General features: G+C 47.6%; 1 protein-coding gene across 1 annotated transcript in view; it reads left to right on the top strand.

Moving 5' to 3' along the window:
• LOC132807345 (zinc finger protein 850-like) overlaps window positions 1-2,709 on the top strand; it is a 46,795-nt gene extending 44,086 nt beyond the window's left edge. The window contains exons 4-5 of the mRNA XM_060821574.1: window positions 700-968; window positions 1,053-2,709. Of these exons, the coding sequence (XP_060677557.1) occupies window positions 700-968; window positions 1,053-2,154 (1,371 nt within the window). The 3' untranslated portion in view covers window positions 2,155-2,709. The remainder of the gene's footprint in view (window positions 1-699; window positions 969-1,052) is intronic.
• Window positions 2,710-17,269: the final 14,560 nt, after the last annotated feature.

Genomic DNA, 17,269 nt, shown 5'->3' with positions numbered 1-17,269 from the left:
TGATGACTTTTATAATCTCTTTTTGCAGAGTATTTGAAAATCTGAAGACTGAAGTTTCAAAATCAACGGATAAAGGGTTTATGCCCGAAACATTGACTCTCCTGTTCCTCGGATGCTGCCTGACCTGCTGTGCTTTTCCAGCGCCAAATTTTTCGACTGACTGTCCAGGGTCAGCAGTCCTCACTTTGATGTCAATGTCTGACAGTCACTCAATCCATCGGGACAGTTTTTGACTGTGATTTCTGTGAGAGGGATCAACGCTTTTTGGTTCCTGTCTGAGTATGTTTTCAGCATTAGTGGGACTGGACGAGAGACCCCACTGTTGCAGCGCACTGTGTGTGGAGCCTGAAAGAGTTATATGGCCTGGGAAGGGGATTTCAAGGCAGAAAGGGGCTCCACATGTGTTTGTGAGCAGCTGAAGCTGTGGCCATGGAGAAACCTGAGGAATCCCGCCGCGTGGAGAAACCGTGGAAGTGTGGTGACTGTGGGAAAGGCTTCCGTGTCCCGTCTACCCTGGAGACTCATCGGTGCAGTCACAGTGGAGAGAAGCCATTCCCCTGCACTGACTGCGGGAAGGCCTTTAGACATTCCTCCCACCTGCTGGCCCACCAGCAGGACCACACGGGGAAAAGACCCTTCAGCTGCCCCGATTGTGGGAAGGCCTTCATGTTTTTCTCCGCCCTGTTGGCCCATCGGCAGATCCACACGGGGGAGAGGCCCTTCAGCTGCCCAGAGTGCGGGAAGGCCTTTACCCAGGCCTCCACCCTGCTGAGGCACCAGCGTGTCCGCACGGGGGCAAGGCCCTTCAGTTGCCCTGAGTGCGGGAAGGCCTTCAGCGATTCCTCCACCCTGCGGAGCCACCAGCATGTCCACACAGGGCAGAGGCCCTTCAGCTGCTCTCAGTGCGGGAAGGCTTTTACCCACGTCTCCTCCCTGCTGACCCACCAGCGTATCCACACGGGGGAGAGGCCATTCACCTGCTCTCAGTGCGGGAAGGGCTTCACCTACTCCTTCAACCTCCAGACCCACCAGCGGGTCCACACCGCTGAGAGGCCCTTCAGCTGCCCAGAGTGCGGGAAGGCCTTTACTCAGGTCTCCACCCTGCTGAGGCACCAGCAGGTCCACACCGGGGAGAGGCCCTTCAGCTGCCCCGAGTGCGGGAAGGCCTTCAGCAATTCCTCCGCCCTGCTTACCCACCAGCATGTCCACACGGGGGAGAGCCCCTTCAGCTGCCCAGAGTGCGGGAAGGCCTTTACCCAGGCCTCCACCCTGCTGAGGCACCAGCGTGTCCACACGGGGGAAAGGCCCTTCAGCTGCCCTGAGTGTAGGAAGGCCTTCAGCGATTCCTCCACCCTGCGGAGTCACCAGCGGGTCCACACCGGGGAGAGGCCGTTCACCTGCTCTCAGTGCGGGAAGGGCTTCATCTGCTCTTCCAACCTGCGGAGACATCGGCATGTCCACACGGGGGAGAAGCCCTTCAGCTGCCCCGAGTGTGGGAAGGCCTTCAGCAATTCCTCCGCCCTGCTGGCCCACCAGCGGGTCCACACTGGGGAGAGGCCGTTCACCTGCTCTCAGTGTGAGAAGGGCTTCACCTGCTCCTCCACCCTGCAGAGCCACCAGCGGATCCACACGGGGGAGAGGCCCTTCAGCTGTGCTCAGTGTGGGAAGGGCTTCACCTGCTCCTCCCATCTGCAGACCCACCAGCGGATCCACACGGGGGAGAGGCCGTTCAGCTGCTCAGAGTGCGGGAAGGCTTTTACCCAGGTCTCCACCCTGCTGAGGCACCAGCGTGTCCACACCAGGGAGATGTCCTTCAGCTGCCCCGGAGGTGGGAAGGCCTTCAGTGATTCCTCCACCCTGCTGACCCACCGGCGGGTCCACACCGGGGAGAGGCCATTCACCTGCTCTCAGTGTGGGAAGGGCTTCAGGTATTCCTCCCACTTGCTGACCCACTGGAGGGTCCACACGGGGGAGAAGCCCTTCAGCTGCCCCGAGTGTGGGAAGGCCTTCAGCACATCTTCCTCCCTGCTGAGGCACCAGCGGATCCACACCGGGGAGAGGCCGTTCATCTGCTCTCAGTGCGGGAAGGGCTTCACTTACTCCTCCCAACTGCGGAGCCACCAGCCAGTTCACGTGCCTTCACAGGGGGATTGAAGGAGTGACGGCCGAGTCCCATTATCGATTGGAATATCAACCCAGTTCCGGAGATTCCCAGGTTTGAATCCCGCCACGACAGATGGCAGAATTGGTATACGGTCAGAAATGTGGAGTTTGGAATCTAACGATGAGACCATTTCAGAGAGGGGGTGGTGCAGGGGAGAAAGCCCCCATCTGATTCCCTCTCTCCCTTGTTAGGGAAGGGAACCGCCATTGTGGGAAAGGATACACTCAGTCGTTCCAGCTGCATCCTTTACCCGGTCTGGCCTACACGTGACTCCAGACCCACAGCAGTCTGGTTGACTCTACACTGCCCTCTCCACACTGGCAAAGGAGCGGGGAGAAACTTACTTGGAGACAGGGTATGGGTTGAAATTGTTGAGTGAGGCAATACTTCCTCCGGGTTACGGCTGTACCAAGGATCCAATTACAAAGGGACAACTTGGTGCTGACCAATAGTAAAGACAGTGAGGAGGGGACAGGGGAGGTGTGGTGTGTGCACTTTCACCTTGAGCTGTTCAAAAAGCAACTACTTTTTCTCTGCCTTTTTGCTGGGGGGATCTGAAACTGTAACAAAGTTGGGTTGCAATAAAGGTTACCTGAACTTACCACCGGGCTCAGACTCTCATTGAAAGCTTTGAGCGCCAAGAGGTTTTTGTTTTAAAGCTACTCATTTCTTTCAGCCTCCTGCACTAAGTTTAGAACATAGAACAATCCAGCGCAGAACAGGCCCTTCGACCCTCGATGTTGCGCCGACCTGTGAACTATTCTCAGCTCGTTCCCCAACACTATCCCAAAATCATCCATGCGCTTATCTAAGGATTGTTTAAATCTCCCTAATGTGGCTGAGTTGACTACCTTAGCAGGTAGGGCATTCCACGCCCTTACCACTCCCTGGATAAAGAACTTGCCTCTGACATCTGTCTTAAATCTATCACTCCTCAATTTGTAGTTATGCCCTCTCGTACAAGCTAACATCATCATCCTGGGAAAACGTCTTTCTCTGTTTAAACTATTTAATCCTCTGATCATCTTGTATGTCTCCATCAAATCCCCCCTTAGCCGCCTTCTTTCCAATGAGAAAAGACCCAAGTCTCTCAGCCTTTCCTCATAAGACCTTCCCTCCAGACCAGGCAACCTCCTGGTAAATCTCCTCTGCACCTTTGCCAATGCTTCCACATCCTTTCTATGATGGGGCAACCAGAACTGGACACAATATTCCAAGTGTGGCCGCACCAGTATTTTGTATAGTTGCAGCATGATATTGTGGTTCCGGAACTCAATCCCTCTCCCAATGAAACCTCACACACCGTATGCCTTCTTAACAGCACTATCCACCTGGGTGGCAACTTTCAGGAATCTCTGTACATGGACTCTGCACATCCACACGACCAAGGATCTTTCCATTGCCCAACTACTCTGCCATCCTGTTATTCTTCCCGAAGTGCATCACCTCACATTTAGCTGCATTGAACTCCATTTGCCACCTCTCAGCCCAATACTGCAGTTTATCCAATTCCCCCTGCAATCTGTAACATTCTTCCAAACTGTCCAGTACTCCACCGACTTTAGTGTTGTCTGCAAATTTACTAATCCATCCACCTATGCCTGCATCTAAGTCAGTTATAAAAATGACAAACAGCAGTGGTCCCAAAACATCCTTGTGGAACACCACTAGTAACTGGACTCCAGACTGAATATTTTCCATCAACCACCACTTGCTGCCTTCTTTCAGTTTCTAATCCAAACTGTTAAATCACCCTCAATTCCATGCCTCTGCATTTTCTCCATCAGTCTACCATGTGGAACCTTATCAAAGGCTTTACTGAAGTCCAAGTATACCACATCAACTGCCCTACCCTCATCTACATGCTTAGTCACCTTCTCAAAAAACTCAGTGAGGTTTGTGAGACACGACCTGCCCTTGACGAAATCATGTTGACCATCTGAAATCAAACTGTTACTTGCTGGATGATTATAAATTTTATCTCTTGTACCATCTTGCTTCATCAATACATAAGCCTCATGGAACAGCATCATAAGACACAGAACTGATGTCAAAAGATCAGTGTCATGCAACTGATAGAATATATTGAACAAACTTAAATAGTCTTCATCTCTTAGAATGGGTGTGGGCTTTGGTTCATTAATATGTAACAATGTTCTTGAAATGACATAAGGTTTTATAAAAAAAGACATCTCCGCTCAGACAATGCATTAAAGGTGTGAGATTTGAGTCTGTCAGTGTTCCAATCTTGAATCAGACTGGTTCTGTTTCCAAAGTCGGAATTTGTAAAATATTACATGCATTGACTGCCTGCAGATTGTGTGCGCTTTTTGAACAAAATTGAATGTATCTGCAAATATAATTCTGCCAATACAATTTCACCCCAAAGAGTAGTGTGTGTGTATGTGCATGTGAGAGTATGTGCATGCTTGGGAAAGTGTGTGTGTGAGATGGAGTATGAGACTGCAAGTGTGTGAGAGTGTGTTGAGGAGTGTGCGCCTCTCTGAGAGGTGTGAGGGAGAGGCTTAATAAACGCAAGGGGTTGTGCAGATAATGGTCGGGCCATGAGTCACTTCTAGAACAGACAGACATGGGGAGGTGGGGGATGGTGGTGTTCAGGTACTGAGTTCAATGGAAGTTGCATCATTGGTAGACAGGGTGGATTAAGAAGGCATTTTGCAACATTGCCTTCATTGTTCACACCATTGAGGATAGGGGTTGGGACATCATGTTGAGGTTGTACAGGATGTTGGTGAGGCCATTTTCAGAGTACTGAGTACAGTTCTGGTGGCCCTGTAATAGGAAGAATACTGTTAGAGAGGGTTTAATAAAGAGTTACCAGGATGTTGTAAGGACTGGAGGGTTGAAGTTATAAGGAGAGGCTGGGACTTTATTCACTGGAGCACAGGAAGTTGGGGGGTGACATTATTGAGATTGATAAAATCATGAGGAGTGGAGGTAAGGTGAATAGAAAATGGCTCTTGCTTAGCGTAGGGGAACTCAAAACTAGGGGGGGCATTTTGTTTAATGTAAGGAGAGAGATTCAAAAGGAACCGGAGGGGCAACATTTTGAAAGAGGCTGATTTGCATGTTGAATGGGAGGGGGGGGGGGTGTGTGTGTGGGGGGGGGGGGGGGGTGACGGGGGAAACGGGAGAAACAGTGGGGCCTGTCCTGTCATAGTGACATTTTACACTCACTTTCCATCTGCTTTTACTGGCGCTTGTGCTGTTTACCCCTCACTGTGTTTTTTATCATTGTGCTGTTTACCCCTCACTGTTTTTTTAATCCTTGTGCTGTTTGCCCTTTGCTGTTACTTGTACAATTGTTGAGGGTAGTGTGTAAAAAGTAGTGAAGGAGATTATGCACCAGCATGTATATGTTCTTAATCATTCAAGGGGCAGGACCTGTTGAGAATGGTTCGTAAAGTATGTGGTGAACTAAGCCTTGTTAACATGGAGATAGTTTGGTATTTGGAAAAATATACTTTTTTATTATTTACAATCATAAAGATGTACAGCACATGAACACACCCATTTGGTCCAACCTGCCCATGTCAACCAGATATCCTAAATTAATCTAGTCCCATTGGTCAGCACTTGGTTCATATCCCTCTAAACCCTTCCTATTCAGATACCCATCCAGATGCCTTTTAAATGCTGTAATTATACGGCCTCCATTACTTCCTCTCGCAGCTCCTTCCATACATGCACCATCCTCTGCATGGAAAAGTTGCCCCTTAGGTACCTTTAATATCTTTCTGCTCTCACCCTAAACCTATGCCGTCTAGTTGTGAACCTCATCCCTACTCTGGGGAAAAGACATCAAAAAAAAAGTTGAGCAGCCAGACAAAAGCGATAAAATGTTGAGCCACATGGGGAAAACGAACTGTGGCTCTACCCTTTATTTCTCCTCTTGGCATTTGAACATTTAACATCTGTCAATAACACCAGCATCGCCACAGAGCACATTGTGTCTGCTCCTCGGTGTGAACAACAGCGCACCTGCTCGCTGGTGTCACCAGTACATTGTCCATGCTCCTCGCTGTCGGCAGAAAAGGAGACATCGCTTATCTCTGTTCCTAAAGGTCTTCCCTTTATTCTTAAAGCTGTGTCCTCTGGTCCTAGTCTCTCCTACCAATGGAAACATCTTCCCAATGTCATTGCACTGTGGGGATGAAGCCCTACCCTGTCCAGTAATTTCTGGTGGGTGAGACGAGGCCTCAAGGTTAGAGGGAGTAGCTTTCAGACAGAGATGAGGAGGAACTGCTTTTCCCAGAGGGTCGTGAATCTATGGAATAGTCTAGATTAGAGTGGTGCTGGAAAAGCACAGCAGGTCAGGCAGCATCCGGAGAGCAGGAAAATCGACGTTTCGGGCAAAAGCCCTTCATCAAAATCTAGGGAATACTCTGGCCAAGGAAGCAATAGAGGCAGCTTCATTAAGTATATTCAAGACACAGTTGGGTGGGATTTGGCCTGGTTGGGGAATTAAGGGGTTCCTTGTGACAGTGCAGGGAAGAGAAGATGAAACGATGGATAGATCAGCCATGATCTTAATGTATGACGGAGCAGGCTCACTTGTAGCAACTGGAGTGAATCCAGAGAGGGAGCAGACTTTGGGACCTCCGGTATGTGTCTTGGTTACCCGGGTGAGGAGAGACAGAAGGACAGGCTGGACTGTTTTCCGTAGCTTGCCAGAGTCTGAGGAGTGACCTTATACACTTTTATATCATCATGAGGGGCATGGATAGGGTAAATAGACGTGGTATTTTCCTTTGGATGGGGCAGTCCAGAACTAGAGGGTAATAAGTTTAGAATCGAGCGTGTGGTGCTGCAGCAAGTCGGGTAGCATCTGAATAGCAGGAAAATTGACGTTTCAGGGAAACTCCCTTCAGGGAAGTGTGTGTGTGTGAGTTTGTGTATAAGATTGTGCGCTGTGAGTGTCTATTTGCATTTGTGTCTGCTTGATAAAGTGAGATTGTAATGGAGTATGAGTCTGTGAGAGGGTGAGAGTTTTGAGGCGGTGGTGTATGTGTATGTCTGAGAGAGAGCGTGTGTGTATGAGAGAGGTATGGATATAAGTGAGGGGTTGCATTTTGCTAAAATAAAGGAGGGCAAGACTTGAACAGGTAATGGTAGGGCCCTGGGTCATGTTGTAGAACAGAGACCTGGGGGTGCTCAGGTTCATTGTTCTTGAAAGTTACATCACTGGTAGAGGGGGGTGAAGAAGGTGTTCAGCACACTTGCCTTCATTGTTCACATGCTGAGTACAGGAGTTGGGACATCATGTTGGAGATGCACACAGAAAGTACATTACTCAGAGGGTGATAGGTGCCTGGAACGCATTGCCAGCAGAGGTAGGGACGGTAGATTCATTCAAGGTGCATCCGAGCAGTAGGACAGTCGAAGTTTCGGGCACAAGCCCTTCATCAGGAATGATGTGTGGATGTTCAGAGGGGCATCAGTGTCCTTCTGTGCCAGTTGTCAGACAGGTGCAGCAGGCAATGAGCAAGGCAAGTGGTGTGTTAGCAAGAGGAGCTGAAAATGTGTTGCAGGAAAAGCGCAGCAGGTCAGGCAGCATCCAAGGAACAGGAAATTCGACGTTTCGGGCAGAAGCCCTTCATCAAGAATTAGTAAGAGGAATTGAGTTCAGAAATGGGGATGTCTTCCTGCAGTTAGGGGGTCATTTGAATAAATTCAAGGCTGAGTTAATCTGATTTTTGAACGAGAAAAAAGTGGATGTTTATGGAGGAAGGCAAGAAAATGGTTTTAAGATCAGTTTAGAACAGTTCCAGAGTCAGACAACACAGAAACAGACCCTTCAGTCCAATTAAACCGTGCTGACTGTGTTCACAAACTAAACTAGTCCCACCTGTGTGTATTTGGCCCATATCCCTCTTAACCTTTCCTATTCACGTACTTATCCAAATGTCTTTTAAACCTTGTTACTGTACCTACATCCACCACCGTGTCTGGACATTGATTCCACACACAAACTACTCTCAAAAAAAAGGCGCTCCTCCAGTCTTTTGAAAATCTTTCTTCACTCACCTTCCTCATTTGCTCCCTAATCTTGAAACCCCCATCCTAGGGAAAGGACACCTGCGGTTCACCTCATCTACCCTCCATGATTTTATGAACCTCCTTTTAAGGTCACATCTCAACCTCATGTGTTCCAGTGAAAAAAGTCCCAGCCTATCCACCCAGCTGTAGGTATATTCATATCCAGTTATGAATTGTTCAATGCTGGTGCTGACTTGAAAGACCGAATGGCCTAGTCTTGCTCCCAACTCTCTCACTCACTCTGTGTCCAGGACAGCAAGAGGCCCTAAGTCAGAGGAGCAGAAATTAGGCCATTCAGTCCATCAGGTCTAATCACCCCATTCAATCGTGGCTGCTAGGTTTCTCAACCCCATTCTCCTTTAACCCTTGATCCCCTTGATACTCAAGAACCTATCTGTCTCAGTTTTAGATATCCCCAGTGACCTGGCCTCCACAGCCTTCTATGGAAATAGATTCCACAGATTCACCGCTCTCTGGCTGAAGAAGTTTCTCCTTTCTAAAAGGACTTCCCTTTACTCTAAGGCTGTGCCTCTCGTCTGAGTCTGTCCTACCAATGGAAACATCTTCGCAACGTCCACTCTGTCTGGGCTGTTCAGGATTATGTAGGTTTCATTTAGACCCACCCCCGCCCCCTCCCGAGTGTGGTCTTATTAATCAGCATGAACCAGATCCTTCAGGATGAGGTGCAGCAGGGATTAGGTTCAGTAAACTGAGACTGAAGGGAGAGTATGTGGGATGGAGATTTTCAGCTTCTAGAGAATGAGAGAGAAAAGTGAGTTTGCTATAAATTAGAATTGATCGGATGGGCCAAAGTGTGGTAGATGGAATTAAATTTTGAGAAATGTGAGTTGTTGCATTTTGGTCAAGCAATCCAGGCTGGACTGACACAGTTAAGGGGAGTGTTGCAAAACAAAGAGACCTTGGAGTGCAGGTTCCGTAGTTCCTTGAAAGTGGAGTCTCAGGTAGACAGGATAGTGAATGAGGCATTTGGTAGGATGGCCTTTATTGGTCAGAGCATCGAGTAGATGAGTTGGGAGCTCATGTTGTGGCTGTCCAGGATGTTGGTTAAGCCAATTTTGGAATACTGCGTTCAGTTCTGGTATCCCTGCTGTAGGAAAGATGTTATGAAACTTTGAAAGGGGTCAGAAAAGATTTGACCTATAGGGAGAGGCTGAATAGGCCAGGGACATTTTCCATGGAGCATCAGAGGCTGAGGGGTAAACTTATAGACCTTTGTAATGGGCATAGGTAGGGGGGGGGGGGAACCCTACCTTTTCCCCAGGGTAGGGGAGTCCAAGAAAACTAGAAGGCATATGTTTGAGGTGAGAGCAGAATGATTTAACAGGGGTCTGAGGGGCAATCTTTTCACACAGAGGGTGGTGCATGTATGGCACGAACTGCCAGAGGAAGTGGTGGAGACTGGCACAATTACAACATTTAAAAGGCATGTGGATGTCGGTCTGTTCTCAGCTCTGCTGGATTTCTGTTGAAGCTTTGACCCCCCCCCACACCCAGAAATAGGGCTCTCCCAAGGATTGGTATGGTGTCCTATTTGAGGAATTCTTTCTGTCTTACATCGAACTGTTAGTATGCAGCTCTGATTTACAACAACATTTACATCAACAGGACTAAAGCATCTGTTATCAAATTGGCATAGAGCTATACAGCACGGACATTGACTTTTTCTCTCTCTCATGCACAGACGCACATAACAAGTCCATGGGGTTAAATTTGTATTTGCAGAATGATATTTGCAGATACATTCTATTTTGCTCAAAAAATACACAATCTGTAAGCAGTCAATCCATGTAATATTTTGTAAATTCCACTTTGGAAGTAGAACCAGTCTGACTCAAGACTGGGACACAGACAGACTCTGACCTCACACCTTTAATGCATTATGTGAACTAAGATGTCACATTTTGCTATAAAACCTCGAGTTATCTTGATATGGCGCCTTGCAGGAAGGTCTGGGATTGACATGTGAATGATAGCTGCAACCCAGTCTAAAAGATGAAAGACTTGACAATCCAGGTTTGTTCAATATATCATTTTGGTGGCAGGACACTATAATGTTTTTCTACAAATTGTGTCTTATGATCTTATTCTCCACAACCACCTGAAGGATCAGCGCTCTGAAAGCGAGTGCTTCCAAATAAACCTGTTGAATACTCAACTGGTGGTGTGATTTTTCACTTTGTCCAGGTTAGGATGGATTGACAGTGCCCAGAGATGTGCAGGTTGGGCGCATTAATCAGGGGGTAAATGTAGAGCAATAGAGGTAGGGGAATAGGTGTGGGTCTGTTACCCTTCAGAGGGTCGGTGTGGATTTATGGGGCTGAGTGGCCTGCTTTCGCCGCTCTGGGGATTCTCTGAAGAGAAGGGATTGGCACAAACCCATTTTTTTTTTTTTGGCTTCCCAAAATCAGACTTCCTCACCTCTCAGCAGTATCCCAATGTTGTGAAAGATATTAACTTTCAGGTGGAGTTATCCAAAATTCAGAGAGATGTCAGTCTTGGCGTTTTTGCCCTTCTGCCCCTGGAAGATCCTGAATCAGCACCTTCAGGGGAATTAGTTAGATCAGAGTGAGAAGAGAGGGGGAGAGAGAGTGGGATGGTGCTTTCAATTTTGTGGAATAACAAAAGAAAATATTCCGCAGAATTCCTTGTTCAGAATTTCTACTCTGCACTGACAGTGATGACTTTTGTAATCTCATTTTACATTTCAGGATCTGAGGATGGAAGTTTCAAAATCAACAGATGAAGGCCTTATGCCCAAAACATCGACTCTCCTGCTCCTCGGATGCTGCCTGACCTGCTGTGCTTTTCCAGCACTGCACTTACTGATTCTGACTCTCCAGCATCTGCAGTCCTTACTTTGACATCCATGTCTGACAGTCATTCAATCCATCGGGACCGCAACAGTTTTCAACTATGATTCTGTGAGAAGGAGCAAAGCTTTTTGGTTCCTGTTTGGGTACGTTTTCAGCATCAGTGGGACTGGATGAGAGACCCTACCATTGCAGTGCACTGAGTGAGGAGCGTGTAACAGCTCTACGGTTTGGAAAGAGGAATTCACGGTGGAGAGAAGCTCCACATGCGTTTGTGTGCGGCTGAAGCTTCGGCCATGGAGAAACCCGAGGAATCCCGCCCCGTGGAGAAACCATGGAAGTGTGGCGACTGTGGGAAAGGCTTGTTTCCCGTCTGCCTTGGAGACTCATTGGCGCAGTCACACTGGGGAGAGGCCGTTCCCCTGCCCTGACTGCGGGAAGGGCTTCAGCGATTCCTCCTACCTCCAGACCCACCAGTGGATCCACACATTGCGGGAAGGCCTTTACCCAGGCCGCCTCCTTGCTGACCTACCAGCGGGATCACGTGGCATTGCAGGGGGATTGAAAGAAAGACGGCCGAGTGCCTTTACCGACTGGACTATCAACCCAGTTCCAGTGACTCCCGAGTTCGATTCCCACTGTGACAGATGATGGAATTGGAATTTGGTCAGAAATCTGGAGTTTAGCATCTAATGGTGAAACCATTGTCAGTGGGGTGGGGGTGGAAGAAAACCCCCATCTGATTCACTCAGTTCTTTTTGAGGGAAGACTTGAGCAGTTATTAGAGCAGTCGTCCCAGCTGCATCCTTTACCAGATCTGGCCTACACATGACTCCAGACCCACAATAGTCTGGTTGACTCTACGCTGCTCATCCAACTTACTTGGATACAGGTTGAAATTGCTGAGTGAGGCAATACTTCCTCCAGGTTAAGGCTTTCTCAAGGATCCAATTACAAAGGGACAACTCAGTGGTGACCAATAATGAAGAAAGTGAGGGGTTGCACTTTGACCTTGAGCTGTTTTTAAAAAATTGCTACATTTTCTACACCTTTCTGCTGGGAGATTCTGAAGCTGTAACAAAGTTGGGTCACAATAAAGATTACCTGAACTTCACACTGAGCTCAGACTCTCAATGAGAGCTTTAAACTGCAACAGGTTTTTGGTTTAAAACTGCTGATTTCTCACAGGCGAAAGTGAGAACTGCAGATGCTGGAGATCAGGGTCAAGATTAGAGTGGTGCTGGCAAAGTACTGCAGGTCAGGCAGCGTCCGAGGAGCAGGAAAATCGACATTTCGGGTTTGCTCCAGACTGCACCCTCCTTACTGTGTCAACCATCTGTGAGTAAGGTACCCTCTTCACAACTCCTTTTCCGTTTTTTTCATTCTGGGTTTCAATTTATGACTTACAGCAACTGAAAGGAAAGAGAATGAATCGATGGAATGGACAGATCAGGAAAAGTTTGTTTATAAACAGTATGTTTCATGTATTGAGTGAATGTAAAGAGGATGTGGTGGATGCATGTTCAGATGCAACATTTAAAAGACATGTGGATAAGTACATGAATAGGGAAGGTGTGGAGGTATATGGGCCAAACACTGGCAAGTGGCACTAGTTTAGTTTGAGAATATAGTCAGCATGGAATAGTTGGACTGAAGGGTCCGTTTCTGTGCTGTCTGACCATAACTGATCTGTCGTGGTCTTAAAACTATTTTCTTGCCTTCCACTTTAAATGTGATTACTGTACCTGCATCCAACACATAAACCACAAAAAAACCCCTCATGCACACAACATGTGCGGCACGGTGGTTAGCACTGCTGCCTCACAGCGCCTGAGACCCGGGTTCAATTCCCAACTTGGGTGACTGACTGTGTGAAGTTTGCACGTTCTCCCTGTGTCTGCGTGGGTTTCCTCTGGGTGCTCCGGTTTCCTCCCACAGTCCAAAGATGTGTGGGTCAGGTGAATTGGCCATGCTAAATTGCCCGTAGTGTTAGGTAAGGGGTAAATGTAGGGGTATGGGTGGGTTGCGCTTCGGCAGGTCGGTGTGGACTTGTTGGGCCGAAGGGCCTGTTTCCACACTAAGTAAGCTATAAAAATCCACACTTTATTGTTCAAAACTCAGATGAACTCAGCCTTGAATAAATTCAATGACCCGCTAACTGCAGGAAGACATCCCCATTTCTAATCTCAGATCAGCCTGCTAATATACCACTTGCCTTGCTGCACCTGTCTGACAACTGGCATTGACTGATGTAGAAGGATGCTGCTAATCAAAGCACTGATCACAGGCTGGTCTGGTTTCAGGACCTGATTACTCTATCCTCTGTTGATCTCCCTGTTCCCACAGACTAAGATGTCGTTCTGTTCTCAGCTCTGCTGGATTTCTGCTAAAGCTTTGACCCTGCCTTTTATAACTTCTGGAACAATAAAATATTCAATCAAGACCCAAGCCACAATCTCCCAACCTCTCAATTATCCTAATACAAGGTGTAGTCATAGCAGGGAATCGAACAAGAAAAATGAAACAAAATCATAAATAAATAGGTGCACGTGCTTAATGTTTGTTCATGAGGAAGTAAACCAGAAATAGGGATCTCCCAGGAATCGTACAGTGCCCTACTTGAGGAATTCTGTCACCCTTACACCTATTAGGATCCAGCTATGAATTACAACAACATTTACACCAACAGAAATAAAGCATCGGTTATCAAATAGAGATAAACAGCGCGGAAATAGACTGTTTCTCTATCTCACGCACACACGAGATAGATCATCCATGGGGGTGGGTTTGTATTTGCAGCATGTTTGCAAATACATTCTACTTTGCAAGGTTTGTAGCTCAGGTTGAGGATTAGGGTGTAGGTTTGCTCACTGAGCTGTAGGTTTGATATCCAGATGTTTCATTACCTGGCTAGGTAACATCATCAGTGGCGACCTCCAAGTGAAGCGAAGCTGTTGTTTCCTGCTTTCGATTTATATGTTTGTCCTGGATAGGGTTCCTGGGGTTTGTGGTGATGTCATTTCCTGTTCATTTTCTGAGGGGTTGATAGATGGTATCTAGATCGATGTGTTTGTTTATGGCGTTGTGGTTGGAGTGCCAGACCTCGAGGAATTCTCTGGCATGTCTTTGCTTAGCCTGTCCCAGGACAGATGTTGTCCCAGTTGAAGTGGTGGTTTTCTTCATCTGTATGTAGGGCTACGAGGGATAGAGGGTCGTGTCTTTTTGTGGCTAGCTGGTGTTCGTGTATCCTGGTGGCTAACTTTCTGTTTGTCTTACGTAGTTTTTGTGGCAGTCCTTGCAAACCCCCGGAGTATGGGTCTGGGTGGTATACGCGTCGGCAGGTCAGTGTGGACTTGTTGGGCCGAAGGGCCTGTTTCCACACTAAGTAATCTAATCTAATCTAAAAAGATTTACAAGGATGTTGCCAAGACTGGAGGATTTGAGCTATAGGGAGAGACAGAACAGGCTGGGGCTGTTTTCCCTGGAGCGTCAGAGGCCGAGGGGTGACCTTATAGAGGTTTATAAAATCATGAGGGGCATGGATAGGATAGATAGACAAAGTCTTTTCCATGGGATGGGAGAGGTTTAGGGTGAGAGGGGAAAGATATGAAAGAGACCTAAGGGGCAACCTTTTCATTTAGAGGGTGGTACGTGTATGGAATGAGCTGCCAGAGGAAGTGGTGGAGGCTGCTACAATTGCAACATTTAAAAGGCAACTGGGGGGATATGGGCCCCGTGCTGGCAGGTGGGACTAGATTGGGTTGGGATATCTGGTCAGCATATATGAGTTGTCCAGGTTCAGGTGGATTGACAGTACTGAAATACCCATAGTGTCCAGGGATGTGCAGGTTAGGTGCATTAGTCAGGGGTAAATGTTGAGCAATAGGGGTAGGGGAATTGCATGGTGAGTTACCCTTTGGAGGATCGGTGTGTAGTCTTTGGGTCGAGTGGCCAGCTTCCACACTGTGGGGAGTCTCTGAAGGGGAAGGGAGTTTTGTAAACTGTGCAGGCAACGCAGGCATCATGTGGGGGCCTGCTGTTGGCCTTGCCCTGCCCCTTGCACCTCCCCCTGTTGTTGAGTTGGCTAAAAAACAACTACTCTTTCTCTGCCCTTTGAATCTGAAGCTGTAACAATGTTGGGCCACAATAAAGGTAACCAGAACGTACTGCTGGGCTCAGGCTCTCATTGAAAGCTCCAAGCAGTTTTTGCTTTAAAGCTGCTCATTTCTTGCAGCCTCCTGCACTAAGTTTCCAATGTCGTGTATCAGATGGAGCAGTGAATGAGTAGCTGGTTTCATTAGAAATTATAAACTTTTCAGGAGTGCAGGCACTGCATCGTTTCATCGGCAGTTTACTGGCAGCACCGGGAGGTATGGGCTGTGCTCATGAGAAAGAAGGTGGGACAAGGTTTAAAAATCACAACACCGGGTTATAGTCCAACAGTTTTATTTGGAAGCACTAGCTTTCGGAGTACTGCTCCTTCAGCGGGTAGCTGTGGAGCAGGATCATAAGACACAGAGTTAAGAGCAAAAGGTCACAGTGTCATGCAACTGATATGATATATCGACAAATGTAGAGTGATGTTAAACATTCAGCACACTTACCTTAATAGTTCACACCATTGAATAAAGGAGTTGGGACATCATGTTGAAGTTGTACAGGATGTTGGTGAAGTCACTTGTAGAGTACTGAGAAGGCTTCTGGTGGCCCTGTAATCAGAAGAATACTATTAGAGGGTTCAGTAAAGATTTACCAGGATGTTGCCAGGACTGGAGGGTTTGAGTTATAAGGAGAAGCTGAGACTCTCTTCACTGGAGCACAGGAGGTTGAGGGGTGACCTCATTGAGATTGATATGATCATGAGGGTTCTAAGTAACATGAACATCAAATAGCGAGGAGCCTGCACGGTTATGTCAAGTGAGTGGGGGAGAAATTGTGGCATTTGGACACTTTAAATCCATCAGAAACAGCATCTCCATAGAGCATACTGTGCATGTCAGGTGAGGTGCCACAAGACTGGAGGTTGGCTAACGTGATGCCACTGTTTAAGGGTGGTAAGGACAAGCCAGGGAACTATAGACCAGTGTGCCTAACATCAGTGGTGGGCACATTGTTGGAGGGAATCCTGAGGGACAGGATTCTACCTTCATCTAGGTGGATGGGCTGGGACTTTTTCACTGGAGCATTGGAAGTGGAGATGTGACCTTATCAACGTTTACAAAATCATGAGGGGAGAGGTGAGGTGAACGAAGGGTGTCCTTCCCCCTTGGGTTGGGGTTTCAAGATTAGGGAGCAAATTTTGACGGTAACAGGAGAAAGAGATTTTAAAAAGACTTGAAGGGCACAATTTTTTTTTTACACAGAGTAGTTCACGTGAGGACTAAATGTCTAGAGGATGTGGTGGATGCAGGTACAGTAACGTCATGAATAGGAAAGGTTTGGAGGGATATGGGCCAAAACACTGCCAGGTGGGACTGGTTTAGTTTGAGAACATAGTCAGCATTGACTAGTTGTACTGAAGGGTCTGTTTCTGTGCTGTCTGACTCTGGAACTGTCTTAAAACTGGATACTGGTCTTACAACCATTTTTTTGCCTTCCCCCACAAGCATCCACATAAAAATCATGCGAACTCAGCCTTGAATATATTCAATGACCCCCTAACTGCTGGAAGACATTCCCACTTCTGAACTTAATTCCTCTTGCTAACACACCACTTGCCTTGCTCATTGCCTGCTGCACCTGTCTGACAACTGGCACAGAAGGACGCTGATGCCCCTCTGAACATCCACGCATCATTCCTGATGAAGAGCTTGTGCCCCAAAATACGACTGTCCTACTGCTCGACCCACTGAGCTTTGCCAGTTGTGATCGTCTCTACATCATGAAGACCAAGCGTAAACTTGGGGAATGGTTTGCCGAGCATCACAGCCGGGTCCACAGAGGCTGAGCGGACTTCCCAGTCTCCATCCATTTTAATGCCCCTTCCCACTCCCCTTCTGACAAATTGGAGGAACAAAACCTCATCTTGTCTGAGCAGTCCACAGCCCGGAGGACTCGACACTGAGTTCTCCAATTTCAAATAATCTCCCATCCCATCCCTCAACTCACTTCCCAGCCCCTTTCACTCTTCCCTGCCAACTAGATTCCTTCCTCCCATTCACCAACCAGGTTATGGGGATAAGGCAGGAACAGGATACTGATTGAGGATGATCAG

The sequence above is a fragment of the Hemiscyllium ocellatum genome, assembly GCF_020745735.1.
Source record: "Hemiscyllium ocellatum isolate sHemOce1 chromosome 27 unlocalized genomic scaffold, sHemOce1.pat.X.cur. SUPER_27_unloc_15, whole genome shotgun sequence".
Classification (NCBI taxonomy): domain Eukaryota; kingdom Metazoa; phylum Chordata; class Chondrichthyes; order Orectolobiformes; family Hemiscylliidae; genus Hemiscyllium; species Hemiscyllium ocellatum.
This window is presented reverse-complemented; position numbering and strand designations above follow the sequence as displayed.